This window comes from Miniopterus natalensis, chromosome 9 (assembly GCF_054644295.1).
Source record: "Miniopterus natalensis isolate mMinNat1 chromosome 9, mMinNat1.hap1, whole genome shotgun sequence".
Taxonomy (NCBI): Eukaryota; Metazoa; Chordata; class Mammalia; order Chiroptera; family Miniopteridae; genus Miniopterus; species Miniopterus natalensis.
Window position 1 is genome coordinate 26549424 of NC_142089.1, and position 20857 is coordinate 26570280.

The 20857-nt window shown below is 41.9% G+C and overlaps 1 protein-coding gene across 1 annotated transcript; it reads right to left on the minus strand.

Annotated features, from left to right (window-relative positions):
• Positions 1-731: 731 nt before the first annotated feature.
• On the minus strand, positions 732-13041 carry PRDX1 (peroxiredoxin 1). Its single transcript, XM_016199260.2, has 6 exons — positions 12957-13041; positions 10988-11097; positions 9130-9283; positions 8393-8515; positions 7144-7274; positions 732-1069 (listed from the first exon to the last, which is right to left on the minus strand). The coding sequence occupies exons 2-6, from the start codon at positions 11091-11093 to the stop codon at positions 984-986; spliced, it is 600 nt and encodes a 199-aa protein (XP_016054746.1). The 5' UTR covers positions 11094-11097; positions 12957-13041; the 3' UTR covers positions 732-983.
• Positions 13042-20857: the final 7816 nt, after the last annotated feature.

Below are 20857 nucleotides of genomic sequence, written 5' to 3' on the forward strand. Positions count from 1 at the left end.
TTCCATTCCCAGTCAGGGCACACACCTAGATTGCAGGTTCAGTCCCCATTCGGGGCACGTTAAGAAAGGCAACTGATCAATGTTTCTCTATCACATCGATGATTCTCTCCCCACTCCTCTCTCTAAATATTAATTTTTTTTAAAAAATCAATAAAAACATATCCTCGGGTAAGGATTAAAAAAAAAAAAAACTTAAAAAAGGCCAGCCTAGCTTAGTTGTTGAGGAGTCAACCTACGAACCAGATCACAGTTCAATTCTGGTTGAGGGCACATGCCTGGGTTTCGGGCTCCATCCCCAATAGGGGGCATGCAGGAGGCAGCCGATCAATGACTCATCGTTGATATTTCTATCTCTCCATTTCCCTTCCTCTCTCTGAAATCAATAAAAATATAAATAAATTTAAAAAAAAACATAGTCTTCATATTTTCATGCAGCCCTCCCTCTAGAGTAACGGGTAAATGCCCAAGTAATCAATGTCATTGGGACCTTAACCTACAATGCAGCCTATTGACATAAACTTAAGTACCTTGGATAACACCAGAGCAGGTCTTGCTCTTCCTCTTCTCAGATATAGTGAAACAAAATGTAACACCCTGGTTCAGTTCCATTCCCTGTGTCTTGTCTACTTGCACTTCCCCTGAGGAAGCTCACTTCTCACTTTCCCACAGGAAGGAAAGCAAAGAGTAGTAAATCAAAGGCTAATGCACCCTAAAATGAAGAAACAACAAGGTCTCCGTTCAAGTTTAATAGAAACTACAAAAGATCAAAGGTGATGCCCCACGACTGCACACATCAGTGGGCCTCCTCCGTAATAAGTTCAGACCATTTCCTCCAGAGGAAGAAAGGCTGACTCCCCAAACCCTACAAAAAAGGCCACATCTGGACTAAGTCTAAGACCTTTGTTTTAAGCATGACAATAGTAAAAGACAGGTTTTGTTCTCAAGACAGTACGCTGCCACATGACCCTGTGATGGCCCAGTGCTCACTTCTGCTTAGCGAAATATTCTTTGCTCTTCTGGACATCAGGCTTGATGGTATCACTGCCAGGTTTCCAGCCAGCTGGGCACACTGCAAAAGAAAAGTTACCACTAATTAATAATTTGCTCAGTCAGTGGTGAACTCCCATGGACAAATGGATTCCTCAAAACCAAATCTGAGCCCTAAAGAGCCTGAAACAGTCTAGCACTACAAAACCTGATCTACAGCCTAAGATCAGCCTTTCAGTGCAAGGCTAACAACAAACATGCAATTTTATCCTCACCATACCCCTATTATTATTATACCTAATTTATTCATTCAGCAAAAACTAAGCAACAGCTTCAGCTGTATGCTCTGCTCTAAAAATAATGTGTCTAAAGCATGTGAGGCAAGATTTGTTAACAGTAGATGGTAGGTAAATAGGTATTCATATTTTCTAATTTAATGAATGCTTCAAATACATCTTTTTAAAAATATGCTTAAATGCTCTTCAAGAAAAAAAATGGCGCTGGAACAGCTGAATTTCCACATGCACAGGAATGACACTGGACTCTTAACTTACAAAAAATAACTCAAAAATGGATCAATGACTGCCCTGGCCGAGTAGCTCTGTTGGAGTATCATCCTGATACACCAAGGTTGCAGGTTAGATCTCGGTCAGGGCACACAACAAGAATCAACCAATGAATTCATAAATAAGTAGAGCAACAAATCGATGTTTCTCTCTCTCTCTCAAAAAAAAAATCCATTTTAAAAAATGGATTAATGACCTAAATATAAGGACTAAAACCATAAACTCTTTGAAGTGGAAAATCCGTGATTGGTCCCCTTGCCTCACTTTCCTCAGGTAGCCCAAGGAGCATAGCTGGTTCAGGACTGCAGGAAAAGGTTGAAGGCTATGCTTTCTGTATATGTGTGAAAGATCAGGGAGGTAAAACTTCATGACCTTGGATTTGGAAATGTATTCTTAGATATGATACTAAAAGCAGAAACAACAAAAAACAGATAAACTGGACTTGATCAAATTTAAGAACTTTTAGCCTGGCCGAGCGTGGCTCAATGGTTGAGTGTCGACCTAGGATCCAGATCACGGTTCAATTCCCGGTTAGGGCACATGCCTGGGTTGTGGGCTCAATCCCCAGCAGGGGGCATGCAGGAGGAACTCTCTCATTATTGATGTTTCTCTCTCTCCCCTCTCCCCTCCTCTCTCTGAAATCAATAAATAAAGTCTTTCAATACTTACTAAATTAAAAAAAAAATTAAGAACTTTTAGAACATTATACAGAGTGAAGACAAGCCACAGAATGGGAGAAAACACAAATGATATATCTGATGAGGGATTATACCCAAAATGTATGAAGAATTCCTGCAACTCAACCACAAAAAACAACCCAGTTCAAAAATGAGCAAAGCATCAATAGATGAGTGGGTAACAAAGTTGTGGTACATAATACAATGGAATATTAGCCATAAAAAAGAATGAAATCTTGCCATCTGTGACAGCATAAATGGCCCTAGAGGGTATCATGCTAAGTGGAATAAGTCAGTCAGAGAAAGACAAATACCATACAATTTCACTTACACGTAGAATCTAAAGAACAAAATAAATGAAACTGAAAGACTCATAGATACAGAGAACAGACTGATGGTTGCCAGAGGGGAGAAGGGTTGGGGACTGGATGAGAAAGATGAAGGGGTAAGAATAAATTGCCCTGCCACCTCAGTTGTTTATAGCGTCCTCCTGATGTGCCATGGTTTGAGATTCCAACCCCCATCAGGGCACACACAAGAAATCAACAAATGAATGCATAAAATAAGTGGAACAAATCGATGTTTCTCTCTCTCTTCCTCTCACTCTAAAATCAATCAATAAGTAAAAAGTACAAATTGCTAGTTACAAAATAGTTATGGAGGGCAAAGCATAGGGAATATGGTCAATAACATTGTAAAAACTATATATGGTGCCAGGTGGATACTGGAAATATCGGGGAAACACTTTGTAAAGTATGAGATTACCTAACAACTATGCTGTACACCTGAAACTAATACAAAATAATATTAAATGTTAACTGTAACTGAAAAATTTTTTTTCAAAATTCCTGGCCGGGTAGCTCAGTTGGATAGTGTTGTCCTGATACTGATATGCCAAGGTTGTGGGTTCAATCCCCAGTCGGGGCACATTCAAAAATCAACCAATGATGCATGAATAGGTGGAACAACAAATCAGTGTTTCTCTCTCTCCCCTCCCCCCACTTCTTTCTAAAATCAGTAAATAAAAATTATTTTAAAAATAAAAACATAAAAGTGTAAATGCCACTCTTAGCTCAAGGGACATACTAAAAAAAAAAAAGGGGGGGTGAATAGAAATTTCCCCAAAGATACATAAATGGTCAATAAAGCACATGGAAATATGCTTAACATCAACAAATGCAAATTAAAATCACAATGAACTATCACACCCACTAAGATGGTTATAGTATAAAAAATTTTCTAAAAAGAAAGTGCTGGGTCCTGGCCAGTTTGGCTCAGAAGTTAAAGCGTCCGCCCATGGACCTAAGGTTCACGGGTTCCACTCCCGGTCAAGGGCACAAACCTCGGATTGCAGGTTCAATACTCTCCCCGACTGGGAAGAGGTAGACAAACAATCAACACATCAATGTTTCTCTCTCTCTCTCTCTCCCCACCTCCTCCTCCCTCCCCCTCCACTTTCTCTAAAAAAGAAAAAGAAAAATCAATGGAAAGAATATCCTTGGGTGACAATTTAAAAAATTATGTCTTGGTAAGGATGTAGAGAACCCTTAGTATTGCTGGTGGGAATGTAAATGGTGCAGCTACTATGGAAAACCTTGGCAGTTCCTCAAGAAGCTAAATAAGACCCAGAAATTTCTCTCTCTCACACATACACATACACACACACACATCCCCAAAATAATTGGAGACAAGGACTCAGACAATATTCTAACAGCATTAGTCACAATAGCTAAAATGTAGAAAACAACCCTGCACCCATCAACAAATGGATACACAAAATATGGTATACATACAATGGAATAATTATTCAGCCTTAAAAAGAATGAGGGTCTGATACATGCTACAACATGTATGAACCTTGAAAACAATATGCTAAAGAAAGCAGACACAAATGAACAAATATCATTTCACTTACATGAAATATCTAGAATAGACAAATTCATAGACAAAGTAGAAGTGACCAAGAGCTGGAGGGAGAGGGGAGTGGGGAGTTATTGCTTAATGGTTACAGCCTGTTCAGGATTATGAAAAAGTTCAGGAAATAGCGGTGATGTATAAACAACACTGTGAATGTAATTAATGCAGCTAAATCATACACTTAAAATGGCAAATTACGTTATACACTGTATATGAAACCACAATAAAAACTGATTTAAAAAACTTAAATGACTTGCCCCTAAACCCAAGAATAAGCTAAATAAATGACAAGGCCAGGACTGTGTAAACCCATAACATGAGCTATTTCTTCCTCCTCAGTATTCTAAGTCTGCCAGACTGGATAGAGTGGAAATACAAGGAGCAGGACCTCCACTGAAGGCCCTGCATGGTTTACTCAGCCTGTCTTCCATCCCTTGGTAAGCAAAAGGTCTGACAGCTTGAATCTGTCACAAGAAAGCATAGCTGTCAACCTTTTCCTACAATCCTAAACTAGCAATGCTCCTTGGATCAACCTGAGGAAAGTGAAGCAAGGGGACCAATTGCTGATTTTCCACTTTTTTAAAAAACTACTTATCTTCTAAGAGATATGTGGTCACCAGTAACTGGGCAGCAATAGTCTCGCTTGCTCAAGTGAGAGATGGGAAGACGCTTTCAGTCCAAGGATGTCACAGCCTTAAACATCAGACTGCAACCAGCTGCCTGGGAACAAGGTATGGATGGAACAAGTGCAAAATGGCATACCCAGCTGCCATTACTTTCCTGAAATCCCCATTTGATTCTTATACAGCTACTGTCTTTAATGGAACCAAATGGTTAAATCACAGGTCCTAAGCATAAACAAGCTGCAGGGAACAAAGAACAGCATGAAAGCAAAGATCAAGCCATAGGCAGCCAAAAGTTTGGCAGTAGGTGCTAATAGGAAACCAAAAAGATTGTTTTGTCTAGGGAAAAAACATAAAGCTTTAGAAGAACCACCCAATTATAATGACACAAAGATAGGAGGAACCAGGATAGACAGACCAACTTAGTCTCTTTGGCACTACAGCCTCATGGCACTTAAGGCCATTATCAGTAATGAGAAAGATCCATACTTGGATGTTTCATTCAAATCCAAGTGCAGGTTTTTCAAAATTAATATGGAATCTAGCCTGGCCAGGCGTGGCTCAGCGGTTGAGCACTGACCTAGGATCCAGGAGATCATGGTTCGATTCCCGGTCAGGGCACATGCCCAGGTTGCGGGCTTGATCCCCAGTCAGGGGGTTTGCAGGAGGCAGCCGATCAATGACTCTCTTATCACTGATGTTTCCATCTCTCTCCCCTCTCTCTTCCTCTCTGAAATCAATAAAATATATTTTAAAAAATTTAAAAAAAACGCTGCACACAGAAAGCTGTGCCTGATCTAGTTAGATGGGAAGCAGTAGAGACCAACAGGGCCTGTAGAGAAGCAAACTTCAGTCATGAAAATGGGTTCAAGAGTCTAGCCTACATGCAAGGTCCTTTCTGAAAATTCAGTCAAGGGCCAATTTTGCCACTCCTCCTGCCTTTGTGCTGAACCTCATCTCCCACCAGGGGGCAGTCTCAGCATCTGCGGGCTCCTTCAATCTATCCCCACAGGAGTTTCTGCAAATGGTGCCTTCTGTTACCAGTGCTCAATGAACCCTATTAGCCTTTCACTATAGCCAAGTTTCATTTTTGGGTCCTCCAAACAGACGACACTAATCCAGACTAACAACTTCCATCTTCTTTAAATCACAGTGTCAGAGTTGAATGGGCCTTAGAAAGCTAGTTTGAATTACTTCAACTTCTAGAGAAAATGAAATATAATAAGACAAGAAATTTGTCTAAGTCCACCTGTGCATTTGAGCTGGTATCAGTAGCACTTAATCACAACTATCTTGTTCTCAATTACATTAAGTTGGGGGGACAGTGTTTCCGCTTCCCCCAAACCCAGCACCTGCAGCCTCAGGAGCTGAGTCCTTAAAAATACCTTAGCTGAGAGAAGATTGTTTCATTCCAACTACAACTGCACTTGGGGGGAAGGGGGGAAGCTACAGCCTTACAAACTCAAAAGCTGGGATCAAGTAGTTCAGTACTTGCAAACAAAATATTTAAGGAGAGAAGTACTAGTGCTGGAACTATAAGAAAAGCCTATACTCTTAGCAAATGCCAGATTAAAAACCTTAATTTGAATCTGCTCAGTCATATTTAGACTTTACAAAGTCAGACCCACAAATATATTCTCTTTTATCCTGAAACTTCTACGTGAAGAACCTTGACATTTCATCTGAAACCCTCTAGCCGTAACCTCTCATCAAATATATTTTTAAAAGACAAAGAAATATATTAGCTGTATCTGCCTACTGTCTTTAGTTGTATTAGTCCTACTTTATTTTCCAAATTTAAAAACTGGTCATAGCCCGGCCGGCGTGGCTTAGTGGTTGAACATTGACCTAGGATCCAGGAGATTTCAGTTCCACTCCCGATTATGGCACATGCCTGGGTTGCGGGCCTGATCCCTGGTAGGGGGCGAGCAGGAGGCAGCCAATCAATGACTCTCTCATTACTGATGTTTCTCTCTCTCCCTCCCCCTTCCTCTCTAGGGAACCAATAAAAATGTATTTTTTTAAAAAAGAACAGCATGCTTTATCTCTAGATGTGATTCTTGACCTTTCATTTTGCCCTTACACACCTATGAGATCCTCCTACACTCCTTTAATAAGTTAAATCTGCGGTAGTGAGTCATTCTAAATGAGCAGGGCAGAAGCTGAGAATATGCAGTTGGAATAAAAAGCCTTTATATTCTCCTCTCCAAGTTTTCCTATTATCCCACCCCCACAACCCCACTATACTCCAGAAACTTCAATTTCTTAAAGAGACATAATCACCCTCCTCCTTGTTTGGTCGACTTGGTTCCTACCACACCTTTCCCACCCGACCACCATTCTGTTGCGTTGTCACCAGGCAGTCTGAATTACCTTCCCCATGTTTATCAGTGAACTGGAAAGCCTGAACAAGTCTCAGAGTCTCATCCACAGAGCGGCCAACAGGAAGGTCGTTTACAGTGATCTGGCGAAGGATACCTTTATCATCAATGATAAAGAGGCCCCTGGAAAGAAGAGATTGAAGTTTTGAGAAAGAGGCAGTACAGGTTTAAAAACTGGTTAGGCAGTTAGAGTGTTTTCCCAATACGCCAAGGTTGTGGGTTCAATTCCTAGCCAGGGCACATACAAGAAGCAACCAATAAATGCGTAAATAAGTGGAACAAATCGATGTTTCTAAAATTAATAAATTTAAAAAAATTAAAAACTGGATTGTTAGAATAGGGAAGCAATGGAAATGGGCTGGTCTCCCAGACTTGCACAGGCCTTGCCCTTAGTGAGGATGCCCCTGTCTAAAGAATGAAACACGCCTGGCTGGTGTTGCTCAGTGTTGGGCATCAAACCCATGAACCAAGAGGTCACCGGTTCAGTTCTCAGTCAGGGCATATGCCTGGGTGGCAGGTTCAATCCCCAGTAGGGGGCATGAGGAAGGCAAGCCAATCGATGCTTCTCTCTCTATTCCTCTCCCTTCCTCACTCTCTAAAATCAATAAAAACATATTTAAAATTTTTTTAAAAAGCCCAGCCAGAAGTGGCTCAGCAGTTGAGCGTCAACCTAGGATCCAGGAGATCGAGGTTCGATTCCCGGTCAGAGCACATGCCCGGGCTGCGGGCTCGATCCCCAATGACTCTCTCATCATTGATGTTTCTGCCTGTCTCTCTCTCCCTCTCCTTTCCTCTCTCTGAAATCAATAAAGATATATTTTAGAAGAAAAAAATAGAATGAAACAGGCCCAGCTGGTGTGGCTCAGTGACTGAGCCTCAAGTGTCGACCCATGAACCAGGAGGTTACAGTTAGATTCCCAATCAGGACACATGCCCAGGTTTTGGGCTCGATCTCCAGTAGGGGGCATGCAGGAGGTAGCCAATCAATGACTCTCTCATCATTGATGTTTCTATCTTTCTCTTCCTCTCCCTTCCTTTCTCTGAAATCAATAAAAACATTTTAAAAAGATTATATGTATATAAAAACAAAATGAGACCATCAACTTAATACAAGGATGTGTATCAATTATTTCTTAATAAAACTGATTAAAAAAGTGAAATGAGAAAGGAATCTATACGGATCAGAGCTCTTCCTTATCTTTTCCTATGAATGTTAGCTCCGTCCCCCTGCCAGTATATACCTGAATGAGATGCCTTCATCAGCCTTTAAGACTCCATAGTCCTGAGCAATGGCACGCTTGGGGTCTGACACCAACGGAATGTTCATGGGTCCCAGTCCTCCTTGTTTTTTGGGTGTGTTGATCCTACAGCAAAAGGCAAACACATAAATCACATTCATTGAAGCTCTTGTGTAACAAATACATTAACTGTATCTATACCCTCCTTCCCCCTTTCCAACATTCCTAACCTCACTTCCCCAAAAACTTTTCCAGCAGTAAAGTGAATGGCTAAGGACAGTTAAGGTCACCAGCTACAACCCAAGCTGCTTTTCCTCTGCTGTTAAGTTAATAAGAAAGAAACAAAGGAACTCAGACCCTTTGCACTCCCTTCCATGAGGAACCAGAAGACAATACTTGAGAAAGTCTATTGCCAAAGCCTTCAAGTCCCAGTTCCTGCTTAGTTAAAAACTCCATATGCCAGCCCTGGTCGGTCACTCAGTGGTTAGAGCAGCGGCCTGTGCACCAAAGGGTCACAGGTTCAATTTCCAGTCAAGGGCAGTACCTTGGTTGCAGGTTCAATCCCCCCCACCAGTCGGGGCACATGTGAGGACAACCAATCATCAATGTTTCTCTCTCTCTCTCCTTCCCCCTCCCCTATACCACTCCCTTCCACTCTCTAAAAAAGCAATGGGAAAAAAATATCCTCAGGTGAGGATTAAAAAAAAATGTCCATATGACAAATGGACCAACAGATTTACCATGCCAAATGACAGAAGTGAGAATCCACGGAAGCACCAATCACTTGGCAATTCAGTTTCTTAAACTCTTCTGCCCTATCACTGAAAGCAATGATCTCCGTGGGGCACACAAAGGTAAAGTCAAGAGGGTAAAAGAAGAACACCACATATTTTCCTGGAAAAAAAAAAAGGAGCCCCAAGTTAGCCTTTGAAACAGACATTCTTGCTTTATAGAGAACAGAAAACTAAATGGATATCCCTATGATAAAAGAGGCTTTTTAAGTTGATACCAGACACAATTGATAGATGCCAAGATGCTCAAACACAGGTGTCTCTTGGCAACTACTTTCAAAACCTTTTGCAGGAGAACCTGCATGGAAAAGTTCCTTCCAGCCCATGCTTTATTTTCCTGCCTCCATATTAGCTGCCAACTACAGAACACTGTTCAGTCTAATTTTGATCTTCTCTGGGTAGTTAAAATTAGCACAGACACCAAGTTCTCCAATGAAGAAAAGCAAAAGCAAGAATGCAGTTATCTACAGGATAGCCCAATGCCAACGCTTATAATCAGTGCCCAATAAAAAGCTGAAATGCTGAATTCTCTGCTGCGGGTAATAAGAGACCAATAAAAGGAAGTCAGAGCCTTTGCACTTTTCACAATGAACCACAGTAATGGAATGGGTATGGTTTAAGTGATTACCTGAATCACCACAAATATATTCCTAACAAGCCTGATAAGAAAAATTTTATATGGGAAACATTTCAAAAATCCTGGTAGGAAACAGGACTTCTAGTTAGAATTTTACTGAAGCCACTAAGATTACCAATTGAGTAGATCTTCAACTGGCCAGGTAGCCTCTCACGCCTTATGGGCTGAGCTATTAGAACAGTTTTCAAGTACTCGCTTCCAGGCAGCAGCAATGCTTGAGAGTCAAAACAAGTTGCTCCTTTGACATTCACTGTGAAAATTAGAATCACTAGAAACTCCTCTAAATAACCTCTCCAGGGCTCTGTCAAACAAGCACTTTGAAGCCCCCGCAGGCCAAGCCCTGTAGGGCAGAGAGCAGTTCTTCCTAAACATCCTGCCTTTATCCTTGGGCCAGGGTCACCTCCCTATGATCCTACTTACCTTGTTTGCCAGAAGCTTCCCTCCATAGGGTCCACTAACCTGCTCTCATTCCAACCAACAAGTGTGTTAGGAAACCTAGTCTCATGTTCTATCCAAAAGCTGACTCCAGGAACTGATTACTACACATCACACACAAAAAATACTTGACACTTGAGTTTGAGGTTTGCATTCAATTGTCCCAAAAGACTCAGCTGCTCCCACCATGAGGTAAAGAAGAGCCTTATTAGAACTCTCGTGTCTGCATGAAACTGTAACAGAAAGGAGAGTTGTTCCAACTATGACATTAACTCTCCTCTGGGGGCAAAACAGTCAAGGGAATGTGCCTAAACCCTCTAATAATACAGCAGCTATGACACATATTTCATAAACTGAAAAGCAGTGTCACAGCTCCAAATATGAGCTCTGACACTTGAAATTGTTGAAGAACTCTTACAATGAAATAATGAGACTATCTCCAATAACACAATAGAGGAGTGCTGAGAAGACAACTGAGCTAATATATTAGTAATAAGGCATAATGAAGCATGTGCTTTCTCCAGCATAGTCTGGACCTAGGATAACTACCCTGTGGTAACTGCTGATAATCACCACTTCACTTGAACTTGAAGGTAACAGCCTACCGCCCTAAACACCTTGACCTAGGAGACATAAATCATTTTACAATCAAACACAGAGATACAAAAATCAAACAAGCCATCCCTAGATAGCAAAATAACTGCATTTCAATGAACCTAATATAATTCCTCTTACCTTTGTAGTCAGATAGGCTGATGTCTTTGAACTGACCATCTGGCATAACGGCTGTGGCTTTGAAGTTGGGGGCAGGGTGCCCAATTTTAGCATTTCCTGACGACATCTTGCTATCAGTTGGAAAAGATAAAAGAGGAAACGAATTTGAAACAAGCCTTTTTTTCTACACAACCAGTATCCTTCATCTACTTAGCGTTAGCTATAGAACAAAAAGGATTTGTCTAGTGACCCTGAATATATACATTAACTTTTATATTAGTAAGAAGTATAAGCCTAGCTTTCCAATTTTTGAAAGAAAACCAGTATTACACATCTCTAAATATCAACTTTTGTTTTCATTTAAAAACAGCTACTGGCGTGGCTCAGAGGTTGGTTAAGCATTGACCTATGATCCTAGAGATTGCGGTTCGATTCCTGGTCAGGGCACATACCTGGATTGTGGGCTCAGTCCAGTCGGAGGGTGCAGGAGGCAGCCAATCAATGACTCTCTCATCACATGTTTCTATCTCTCTCTCTCTCCCCGAAATCAAGAAAGATATATTTAAAAAAATAAATTAAAGTAACCTCTATTACTTTTTCTGAACCATCATTTGTGCAACGGCATTCTCCTCTATATTTTTATTATGCAGAAGCATAAAGGGGAGAAGGGGTTGGAGACTCTCAAACCTGAACCCAAATGCACAATGCCAGAGTGTCTGACTCCCAAAAGCAGGTAACGTTGCCCTTTCCCTGTACTGCACCTCCATCTGTGTTCATAATGTGGGAAGCAGACTTGACATTCTTCAGGTAGATTTGCCAAGAACACATACCCTAAAGCCAATCCAAATTTTTCAAAGGCAAGGCCAGGATTCTGGCATCTGCTCAGTTTCAAAGTTTTAGGACTTCTGTTTAAGCCCCAGAAGCCCTTTCAAAAATGGGTTTCTGACCTCAGAGCAACAATCCCGGAGCAATAAGTACACGAGTCAATTTATCGCTAAACAGCAATGTTACATTGGATTTACGCAGGTCAACACCAAGGAGTCAAGATTTAGGCCCAGTAAGCCATCGGTTTGAAGGCCCCAAGAAGCTAATTTTCAAGTACCAAAGGTTTAGGTTAATACTACCACAACCAAAAGAAACGCTGTGAGCACTGATCATCTCAAACTTTTTACTCCTTAATACCTTTAATACAAAACAAAAAACAAAACACACACACACACCCCAGTAAGGGACGATGCACTTGGCGACCCTAACATAAATGACCTCGTCCAAACCTGCTCTTCAAGGTGGCCCCCGCGTCCACAAAAGCCCGACCAATTGGGAAAAAATGGTTGAACTTCCAGCCCGTGTGGGACTCCTCAGACCTGCCCAAGAACTTCCCGGGTGAAAACCACGCCCTCGAGTCCCACTTAATGTACCCTCTTGCCACTCCCACCCTAGCACTTCGGAAACCACAAGCAGACAGAAATTTTCACCAAGGGCATTTGAGATCACCACAAACCCCATTCTGCAGATGGAAAAATAAAGGCGGGGAAGAAGAATCTTAATATCCGAAGCTTCACAGCTAGTAACGGCCCAACACCGGGAACAGCCCTTACACCTACCACATGACAGAGCGATGGCCTCAGGTCAGTTTCCGGGTCCTTCTAGAAGCTTCTCAAACCGCCCAGCAGACTAATCCAAGGGACCCCACCACCATCACCAGCCCGCCCCTCCAAGCCAATCAGCGCCCTCTGCCTGGGTTGCCGGGGAATGAGGAGACTCGAGCCGACTTTAGCCTTGGGGCTCACCCAGACCCCAGGATCCACAGGTGGGCCCACGTTAGGGTGCGCGAACCGCCTGACCACTCTTCGGCTACAGGCCACGCCCGCACGCCTCCCGGGTCACAGCACCCCAAGTTGAGCCGGGGGGGGCGGGGAAGAGGAGTAAAAGGCGACCTGCGGGACGTGGGGCGCTTAGCTTGCCGAGGCCGCGCTGCCTACATACTCACCAGCACTGAAGCAAAAGTGGTAAGACCAGTCAATCAGGAAGAAGACTCGCGAAGCGCGCGCGCTCGCTGCGCTGCCTTTATAGCCTGTAGGGCTCTCGCGAGAGTCAGAGAGGGTCGGGGGTGAGGGGACGCGAGAGAGGAGGGGATCTGGCCGGAGCCCCGCCCGCATCCAACGCTCCCAGCAGGAATGACTCAGCGCTTTCCCTGTCTAGGGGCGGGTTCGGGGGCCCAAAGTACCAGTCTCTCACGCCTGCCGCCGACCGTTGGGGAAGGAGAGTGAGGCACACATTCTTGGTTGACTCCAAACCCTAACGCCTCCGTTATCCGAGATCTCTGCCGGAACAGGGGGTGGGGGTGGGGGAGAGGAGGGGGATGCGCGCCTTGCCCTCAAAACCCAAACCGGGGTAGAGGTCCTCGCTGCTGCCCTCGTAGGACCACATTTAACCACCGCAAGCCCTGCGAGCTGTCTAACCCAGTGTCACACACACACACACCCCCCGCACACCCCCGTCCCCGCGCCCCCTCCCCCGGCTCCACATCCTCTGCCTCAGCGCTGATCCTCAGTAACCCTCAGGGCTTAGACAGCCTCCTTCATTGTTCTGATGACAGGATTGCTACTTTCCATCTCCCTTCCATCCCTTCCACTGCGCCTGGAAGGAATCTTTTTGAAATCTAATCGTGTCACTCCTGTGACTTGTGGTTTAAAAAAACTGGGGCAATTTCCTGAATTAGAGTTTCTCACTGCCATTTTATGTGTGGCCTTCAGGCATGAGTCTTAATCCCTTAGCCTTACTTTTCTTACCTGTAAAATGGGAATACTATTAATTCTTTGTTGAGATCTATGTAGATTATTTAGCCCGGTACCCAGTTCTTACTAGGCGTTAGAAATGTTAGCTATTATTATAGGTCTTGCTTCTCAATTGTAACACCCAAAACAGTGTGTAGCTGTCTCAAGCCTTCAGGCGTTTGTTCAAGCATGAAGAAATGTTACTGGTGTTGGGGTTCTTGGGTTCCCCAAGATAGAAATCAAGGAGAATCCCCAGAGGAATTTTCAGACAGATTTTTTTATTAAGTTTATGCTGGAGCACAGGGGTGGAAACGTAGAGGAAAGGAAGGTCCACCGAATAGGCTAGGGGGCTGGCTCTGCTTGGCTGTTTTTTGGTTGTTGTTTGGTGGTGTGTTTTTTTTAATATATCTTTATTGATTTCAGAGAGAGGAAGGGAGAGGGAGAGAGAGAGAGAGAAAAACATCAATGATGAGAGAGTTGTCACTGATCCGCTGCCTCTAGCACTCCCCTTGCTGGGGATCAAGTCCGCAATCCAGGCATGTGTCCTGACCAGGAATCGAACCACGATCTCCTGGATCCAAGCTCAGTTCTCAATTGCTGAGCCACGCCTGGCGGGTCTTGGCTGTTTTTATAATGGGGGGGGGGCAAAGTGGACTTGTGTGAAAAAATGAACTTTTGGGGGGGAAAGGGGAGGAGCTGGCTTGTGGAATTTTGCTTGTCAGTATATGAGAAGCAAACCCTTAGAAGAGAGATAAGACATTTTTCATAGGGAGAGGAGGGGTGGTTGTATTCTTCTGATGGGCTTATCCGGTACATTTTTTCTGGCCATTTGGCATCCTTGGGATCCCCGCGAGGGGCAGCCGAGTGGCACCAGCTCTGTGGTTTTTCTTATCCAGTGCTCTTGGGAATCCCTGGCCCAGGTACCTATGCTTGCCTCAGTAACTGTTCCCTCCTTAGCTGGCCTAGAGAAAATGTCTTTAAAGACTCAGCTGAAGCATTACTTACTCTGAAGCTTTTCCTGACCTTGCCTCATCCCCAGAATTCCTCTGAAGCTGTTCTGAGTTTTGCTCGTCCCCAATATTGACCATTCTTTCCTTTGTATCCAAACAGTAGCCTGTATAGCCCCCCAAAAAAAATTTTTTTAGCTATTTTACTTCTTCACATGTCTGCCTCTCCTTACTTGTTCACATCCATCTCTTAGTCCCCAGGTGACAACAGAACACCTGATGTTAAAATAGGAGCATTTAATAAATAGTATTATGTCCCCCTTTCTGCCCCCACCCCCCACAATCCTACTAACTCCTTTGGACCTTATAGCAGGATAGGAAACGGGGAAGTGCTATGTCATGCTGACTGAGCCTCTCAAATTTTTTTTCTTTTTGGTATTTATCATCCTGCCTTGCAACAGTAGTGATTTTTTGTTTCTCCTTCCCTGCCTGAGACTGAACAGTTATTTTGCCATTATTCATTTCCTTCTTAAGGAGACAAGGGAGACATAGATTTCAGAGTTCAACAGTGGATGATTAATGGTACAGGCAGATTAAACCAACAACATACTGTCCTGCTTCAGCTGAAAGAAAATTACCATTTACTGAATCTCCCATGTGCCAGGTTTAGGACTGGGCACTTGGGCTTGTCTCATTTAAGAACCAAGAGAGTTATCCTTGCCCAGTGAAGTGGTAACAACCTATTTCCATGGGAAAATAAAAAATGAAATAGCAGAACAGAGTTCTGAAAAAAGAAAAAACCTGTTGAATATTTGTTGTTTAATTACACAATTGTGGAGTCTTTCCTCAGAGAACAGTAACAATTTCAGAAATGGGGGTAGAGGAGTTTTTTCCTTTATCCTTCTATAGGACTTGCTCTGTCTCTATTTTTACAAATATGCCATTGTTTTATCTTCATTTGTTCAGCAGTAGTCTGGGAAGGATTTTACCTGTTTATCTTCATAGTACCCTCCAGAAAATCAGCCTAGCAAGGAGAGGCTACTGCAATAGTCCAGACAAGAATTCTCAGGACTGTAATGTGGCATTGGCAGCAGGATGGGAAGAAGGAAAAAAATAATATGTCTATAGGATTTAGGATTAATTGGGTTTAGGGTGAGAAGAAAGAGGAAATTCAGTCTAATTTCTTGGTTTCTTATTCTTGGTAACAGAATGATGTCATTAGGAACATAGGAAACACTGGAAGAGAAATAGTATTGAGGTTACAAATAATGACACATTTATTGAATACTATGTGTTTTACAGTTGAGGCACCTGATGCCCAAAGAATTTAAGTAAATTGTCCCAGGTCACATCTAATAGGTGTTGGAGCTGGTTGTCACCCCAGGCAGCAGAACTATCATGTTGCTTAATATGCTAATGTGATATTATAGACTATAATGTGAATGGTGCCCCATGGAGTGAAGTTGTGCCTTACAGTAGTATGGCCAGGCTGTGTAACTCTGGAGTCCACCCTATTACTGACTTCTCTTTTAAAGGAGGAGATAATCAGTTTGGTTTGAGACAAACAACATTGAAATGCTCATAAGACATCCAGGTGGAGATGTTCAGAGGTCACTGTTGGAGATGTATATTTAGAATCAGCAGCACAGAGGTTTAATTCTATTTATAGGAGGCCTATACTCTGCTAGGCACCAGACATGCAAGATAAATGAGACACCATCTATTGAAGTGTTTTAAAGAATCACTAAATTGAATGAATTGGCTGAAGAGTGGTGAAATTCACAGAAATGCAGTGAAATAGATTTTGGAGCAGGTGATTAAGAGCCCACTTTGGGGCATGTTGAATTTGGGATTCCAGGGAAAGATGGTCAGGAGGAAGTTGGAAATGTGTAAACTTGAGGGAAAGCCTATGGGATGCCTGTCTTGTTCATCATGTTATTGAGATAGGCCAGTAAGCCTGAACAAGTGGAATAGGGAAACTGAGATAGCTGAATGAACTGACAGAGCAATTTTCAGCAGATACAGAAGGTCGCCTCCCTAGAAATAACATCTATGCCCCAGTTGTATTTCAGCTCCAGACCCAGAAAAGCAGCAAAACCAGGTGGGCAGCACCAAGACTAGCTGCAATGACTAAGGATCCCCCTGACACTGACCAATCAATGGAAATCATGACCCTGAACGAGCACTTAGAAAACTGATGAATATTCTGCTGGAACCCTCCCCTGAGACCAAGGCTCCCTGCCTGCAAGAGAGAGATAAAAGCCTCAAGACAAAGGACCCAGCTCGCGCACTCCTTCCCAGGAGCATGCCCAACCCCGCACCCCACCCCCTTCTTCCTTCACAGACGTGCAGCTCCGAAATTGTAAGGGACCCCACGAGGCTTGCAACAAGGGCAGCAATGGGCAGTGGCAGTTCATCCCAGGCAAAAACCCTGAACCTGTCCCCAAGGTCCCCTTTTCTCTGACTTAGTGAGCCAAAGCAGACCAGCCTAGGCACATTTCCCCAGCCCTTTCTAGTTTCACTGTCCCCAGCTTAATAAATGTCCTCTAAAATTCACCTGGACTCGTGTTGTGAAATTTTTCTTGCATGAAGTCAAGAACCCACACACTACCAGCTGGCACGAGGCAGACCCGCTCAGGGCCAGGCTTCCTTTCTGGTAACATTCTAACCCTAACACTTAGCAGCCTGTTTCCTTGCACATAATAGGTACAATAGATATTTGTTAAATAAATTAATCATATATTTTTACATCATTCATAATATCAAGGATACTTGAAACTGGGGGGGAAATGAAATCCCTGAGAAAGTGGAAAGAGGTAAGCTAAGACTAGAACCTCAGAGAATTTCTATGAGGCTAGGAGGAGGGATAAAAGCAATTTAAGACAACTCAAAAGGAACAGCATTTTCTGGGTGGGTCATTCATGAAAATGGATTGCTTCTACCAAAAATTATTTCCTTGGGTCACCACCATCAGTACTGAAGTTTATTGCACCTAGGAAAGGGTAACAAAAAATAAAAATGAAAAAGGAATGAGCTAAGAAATCAATTAATAGATATATAAGCTGCCACCTGAAAATTTTAATTAGTAAACTTTCTCTAAAATTCTTTACATTAAAAAAAAAATCTGTTATTAACTTGCTGGTTGCTGAGGCCTTTATGTGGGGCTTTATTAGGAAGAATTGCTTGGGGACAGACTCTACTGAGAAAATGGTTGCATGAATCATAATTTGCTCTATTTCTTAGAAGTGAGATCCTTAAATTTTTTTCTCTGACCAATTCAAATAAAACACTCACACGCACAAAAACAAAAAAAAACAAATAAATATGACTCTTTGCTGGGTAAGGCACTGGTTCCCAGCCCAGTTCTTCAGAGGATATAGTTCCCTTCATTTGTTATCTTAAAGTAATATTCTCAAACTTGAGAGTAGCATGGAGTCCTTTGTGAAAGGAAAAATATTCTTGAAGACCCCCAATTGGTTTGATTTATTAACTTTAATTATTTAACTTTATTTACAGTATGTTTTTTCATTCAGACTAATATTTTAATAGATTACCCCAGATGCAGCTTTGAAAATAATTTAAATCACTATTTTATGAAAATGTTTTCTTTGTTAATTCCTACTACTGTTGCTGCTGATGAATTACTTATTGTAAGGTGAAATATACAAGATGAGTTTCCTGTAAGCAATATCCTCCATGAACATAAATATAGTCCTAATGTTATAGTGCATCTTCCTCATACCTAGATTGCCTCTGCCTGTCATAGTGACTCAATTCTCCTACCACTTTTCTCTGTTCAAGCTAGCATGAAACCTTTGTTCATACACCAGTGCCGTACCCAGCAAAGAGTCACATTTCTTTGACATCACCTGGCCTTCACTTAGCAAAGCAGTAGTTATATCACTGCACTGATTTGCTACGGTAGGCAGTTAACTGACTCATCAACAGCCAATTTCCCTCTTCATAGCTAACTACATACAAGAGGTAAAGCAATTCAACATGAGTATAAAGCAGAAGTCCTAGAACAGAGATCATTTTAACGTTAGGACTTGCTAACCGCAATCTGTGTATGCTTATAAATCGTTAAAGTTAAACCTGTAAACCATTAAAGTTAAACCTATAAACCATTAAAGCTAAAAGTTTTCGTGTAATTATAACAATACATGGAATTATAGAAATCAAAATCACAGGGCAGCACTCAGTTATGAGGACATTCAGATGACTCAGAATATGTTTATGTTAATTTTTAAATTATTACTGAAAGAAAACATTACATTTAATAGTTCTCAGAGAACACTTGAATCCTTACATTTACAATCATTCAATTTGTTAAATTATATTTGGGACACATGGATACCAATTTGAGAAATACTGTTATTAAGGAGTATACGGTTGTTAGAGTTGAATACAGCTGCAAATAACAGATTAAACTCAAATAACAAGCTTAACCAAGTAAGGGATTAATTTTTCCCATTTAACAAGTAGCTAAATGACAGTCCACGGCTGGTATGGTGATTCCACGGTGCTGTCAGTAATTTGGACTTTTTTTAACTTTCTGTTCCCAAATCCCTAGCATATGCAGCTTTCATTATTATGATTAATTTATAATCATAAAATATCTGTTCTAGATCCAACCTTTTATTCCAGGCAGGGAGAAAGAGAAAGGCAGCCAGAAGTGACTAGGGACTATAATGGGAAGCAAAGCATTCCCAGAAAACCTCCATTTCCATATCATATGCTAGAAGCATGTCACACAGCTTCTCCTAGCTGCAACGGAGGCTGGAAATTGTTTCTATTAGTTGGGCATATTACCACTCCTAACAAAATTAAGATTCTGTTAGGAAGGGAGGAGGATATTGGATAGGCAAGTAGAGTGATTAACCTTAAGGGAATTTGAAAGGACAAGCAAGATTCTGACTGTGGGCATGTAAGCATGTTAAGAGACTATTGGTTTGGGTTTGTTTGTTTTTTTCTACATTTGCTAGGTGGCAGCTTCTTTTATTAAAATTGCTTTATATTTATAAGGACCTCTGTGTTGCACAACTTTAAGATGTTACATACACATTATATTCTATGTGAATAGTGCCCCTGTAATTGGGTAACGGCAACCCTATTTGTAGTAATGTTTTTGGTATTTATTTATTTTTAATATATCTTTATTGATTTCAGAGAGAGGAAGGGAGAGGGAGAGAGATAGAAACATCAACGATGAGAGAACGGTCATTGATCAGTTGCCTCCTGCACACCCCCCGACTAGGGATCGAACCTCGATCTCCTGGATCCTAGGTCTATGCTCAACTGCTGAGCCACACCTGGTCGGGCTGTTTTTGATATTTAGACCTTTCATAAAATGACATATAACTCTTGGTTACTTGCACAATTAAGTATTTATTTATGAACTGTTACCTCTTCAAAAAATATAGAGCCCTAGACCCTCAGAGTTGGAAGTAACCACAGTTAACTAATTTAACAATTAACTTCCCACTATCTGCCATGTACTATCCTAGGCCCTGCCTTTGTGCCCTGCACTGAACATGGAGCTTAACATACAACCTTCTACCCGTTACAAGAATCTTTTCTTTAATAGACCTAACAGTCCCTGGGCCTTGGCATGAACACTTCAGTGATAACTCCTTTCTGCCTGGATCACCTTCCTCCAGGTGTTCATATTTGGCTATTCATGAAGCCTAAAAGTGGGTAGCAATTCAGGTGTATAACACTACGGAATTAGCCCTGGACAGGTAGCTCAGTTGGTCAGAGTGTAGTCCCAATACATCAAGGTTGCGATTTGATCCCTGGTCAGGGCATATACAAGAATCAACCAATGAATTAATAAATAAGTGGAACAACAAATTTCTCTCTCTCTCTCTCTAACAAACTAACAAATAAATAAATAAAATTAAAAATAAAGAATATTACTACTATATTACCCATGTAGAATACAGTGGAACTGTCTCTATGCCTTGGCCTGCCCACCAAGTTCCGGAGTAATTTGTTACACAAACATAAATAACTGAGACCCCCACATAACTTCCCTTAACCTCAGTTCTCTCCTCATTAAAATGGTATTGCTGAGTTATATCTGGCACAGAGTAAGTGCTTAACACATGATCATTTCTATCATCATCACCCTTGTAATTATTATCTGTGTTAAAATTTGTTGGCTT

What these genes read in the sequence shown, in the direction of transcription:
- PRDX1 (XM_016199260.2), bottom strand. Translation starts at nt 11,093, where the DNA reads ATGTCGTCAGGAAATGCTAAAATTGGGCACCCTGCCCCCAACTTCAAA. An exon ending in CAGCCTATCTGACTACAAAG is followed by an intron (nt 9,284 to 10,987) that starts GTAAGAGGAATT and finishes TTTTTTTTCCAG; the next exon opens with GAAAATATGTGGTGTTCTTC. An exon ending in CACTTCTGTCATTTGGCATG is followed by an intron (nt 8,516 to 9,129) that starts GTAAATCTGTTG and finishes CTTTTGCTGTAG; the next exon opens with GATCAACACACCCAAAAAAC.